General features: G+C 37.6%; 1 protein-coding gene across 1 annotated transcript; it reads right to left on the bottom strand.

Moving 5' to 3' along the window:
* Nucleotides 1-593: 593 nt before the first annotated feature.
* LOC102490479 (olfactory receptor 4C6) lies at nucleotides 594-1,535 on the bottom strand. Its single transcript, XM_006167801.3, has one exon. It carries the CDS (start codon nucleotides 1,521-1,523, stop codon nucleotides 594-596), a length of 930 nt encoding a protein of 309 aa, XP_006167863.1. The 5' UTR covers nucleotides 1,524-1,535.
* Between the last annotated feature and the right edge of the window lie 1,849 nt (nucleotides 1,536-3,384).

Genomic DNA, 3,384 nt, shown 5'->3' with positions numbered 1-3,384 from the left:
ACATTGAAATAAGAAAAGACTTTCATTGCTCTGGGGCAAATGGAAAAACAAACAATGGGACTGATGCATGTGAAGATGAGGGACTCAATACGTGTTTGGCATGGCCAGCAGATGATATGGTGGTTAAGAAAGTGGACTTCTTGACTGACTATAGCACAAATCCAAAACTTAGTGGCTTCTGTTTTCTCTCTCTTGTGATCACATGTGCCCTATAGGAAATTTAAAAATAATAATAATCAATATAATTAAATAATTATTGAGCACATGTGCCCTACAGCAAATTAAAAAATGATAATAATCAATACAATTAAATAATTATATTTTTAAAAAGTCTTGGGAGAACTGGAAGCATTGGCAAGGTGAAAAGGGAAATTCTAAGACAAGTCAAAAGTTTCTAAGAGAATGAGAAACCAAGGAAGGGTAACAGTGTGAAAGTATCATAATCTTCACATTATAAATACTCAGATCATAAAGCAGACTAATCTTTTTGAAGGTCCCACTGACTGCCAGTGGAGAATGGACTTTATCATTTCTAACACATTTCTGAAAGAACAACTCCGGATGGAAAATACATCATATTATAGGCAAGACTATTACCTACCAACCACAATCTTTTGTTTCAGCCATAGTTTTTTCATGGCATTTTTCACCTCTGCATTCCTCAAAGTGTATATCAAGGGATTTAACATGGGTGGAACCATTGTATCAAACACAGTTATAGCTTTGTCTATGGGGTAGGTAGCCACAGGTCTCACATACAAGAAAATACATGGCACAAAAAACAATAGGACCACCGTGAGGTGGGAGCCACAGGTGGAGAGGGCTTTGTGCTGCCCTTCAGAACTGTAAGATTTCAGGGAACAAAAGAGAACTATATATGAAACAATTAGGATAAAGAAGATAGCCATACACATCACCCCACTGTTGAGGATGACTAAGAGACCCAGGGTGTGGGTGTCTATGCAGGCAAGTTTCAACAATGGAAACAAATCACATATAAAGTGATCAATGACATTGGGGCCACAGAAAGGTATTTGGTACATGAAGAGAAGCTGTACTGTGGCATGCAGGGATCCCCCCACCCAAGCCCCTCCCACCATCAGGCAGCACACCCGAGGGCTCATGATGACTGTGTAGTGCAGGGGCTTACAGATGGCCACATAACGGTCATAGGCCATCACGATGAGCAGGATGATGCCTGCATCACCAAAGAAATGCTCTGCAAAGAGCTGGGTCATGCAGCCTTCCAGGGAGATGGTCGTGCTCTCAGAGAGGGAGTCCATAATCACCTTGGGGGCAATGACAGGAGAGTAGGTGACATCCAAAAAAGACAAGAATATAAGAAAAAAGTACATAGGTGATTGTAGATTCTGACTTGCAATTAAGGTTACTATAATGAGTAAGTGTCCCAAAAGAGTAGCAACATACATGATTAGAAACACAGCAGAAAATATTTTCCTCAGCTCTGGGTTCTCTGTAATACCCAAAAGGATGAATTCTGTCACATTGTTTTTGTTTTCCATTTATCAGGTATTGACATGAGTTCCAGTTGAAAGTTGGGAAACGTAAAAAATAAATATGTAGTTATACTTAGTGATTATTAGGCCTCTTGTATTTCCAGGATCTTGGGGAGCTTGTTGTTCATAATTATATATTTACTCACCCTCTAAATACTTAACTTTAAGAATCTACTAAATAGGAACCAGCAGATGGCATAATGGTTATGTCCCTGGACTCCCACATATTCTACCACGGTTTGATTCCTTGACCCGATGGCTTAAAACTGACACTGTGTTTGTGTGCATGTGTGCCCCAAATCCTGAGAAAATGGAGGAGAAGGGATTGCAGCATGGCCATTTCCCCTTAGGGGGTGATTTCTTGCTTTCTGTCTCTGGCAAGCACACATATCCTAAAGCAAAAATCTCTCTAAAAAAAAAAGTAAAAGAAAAAGAAAGAATGTACTAAATAAAGTTTAAAATTCACATATTTCATTAATCTAAGTTCACCTCATGTCTCTTCTCTCTTTATAAGTAATTCTTTTATATGAAAATACTTCTTTTTATCCTTCTCTTTCATTTATAATTAATTTTAAAATAATTATTTAATTATTATTACTATCATTATTACTGTTAATTTTGCTACAGGGTACATGTATTCACCAGAGTGACAGAGAGAGCGAGAAAGAGAGAGAGAGATAGTGAGAAAGTGAGCCAGTAGGTCTAGGATTCAATCTACTGTCAGTCATGTTGGAGCAGTGCTTTAATCACCATGCCACCTACTCGCCTCTATAATTGTTATTTTTAAGAGCCAACTTTTTGGAGCACCTAGTCATTCCAGGCACTGGAATAACTCTACAAGTAACAATATGTTACATAGGAAAAACAAAAACATAACAAACAAACAAAAAAAACTCACTATGGAGTTTGGGAAATGTAATCAAGTTGGCATGGATAGTGAGTGGTGAAGCCAGAAAGTGCACTGTATTTTCTGAGTTCAGAATCAATGCTCCCAAACATAAATATTGCTTCTCTTGTGATTATACTGGGAGTTCATTATTTACCCATGGATATGCTAAATATATTATAGTTATTATCCTATATTATCTTACAAACTATCATTTTAAATGGATTATTCCTTCTGAGCTCTATTTTCAAATAATATGGTCATTCTCTTGTAATTTCATGCTTTTTTTCTAAGTGATCAACATCTACTGACACTAGTCATTATATAGTCCTTGACTAATATCATTCAGTGATGAAGATTGCAAATGATGATGGTGTAGCAAAGGTTCAGATGCATGATATAAAGATTCAATGGAATCAATCCCAGTCATTGTTACAGTATCCTCTGTCTCATAAATAGATCATAGAATCCCTTGCTGTAATTTTGATCACAACAAGGAGACAGATGGTAGCAAAGTGGCTTACCCACATGGAAAGGTCCCAGATTTACATCTGGAGGCCTCCCTGATTATACTGGACACATATGTCCCCATGGTCTAGGGCTGGCTGAGGTTGGAGGTAGATCATGGCAATAAGACCATGTTAGGGGTACATTCTCTCTTTCTCTTTATAAAAACACACTGGGCATGCATTCAATAGTCTGGGCTCTGAGAGGATGAAGGACTGGAAAAATGGGATTGGGCCTTGACTAGAGCCTGGAGAGTGCTTTCTCTCTCTCTTTACCTTTCCTTATCACTTTCATATGCCCATACTGCACTATATCATGTGTATAGGAAAATATCTTAAAAATAAAAACATAAAAAATAATAACAATGACAACACCTAATTCATTAACTTTTAGGTTGACTATATCTTGGGGTGCTATTGCAGATATGCTAGGTGCATTACCTTATATAAACCTCATGATACCACATGAGGTCTC

The sequence above is a fragment of the Tupaia chinensis genome, unplaced genomic scaffold, assembly GCF_000334495.1.
Source record: "Tupaia chinensis unplaced genomic scaffold, TupChi_1.0 Scaffold145129_1, whole genome shotgun sequence".
Lineage (NCBI taxonomy): Eukaryota > Metazoa > Chordata > Mammalia > Scandentia > Tupaiidae > Tupaia > Tupaia belangeri.
Note: the sequence above shows the minus strand (reverse complement) of the source record. Positions and strands in the feature narration are given on the sequence as shown.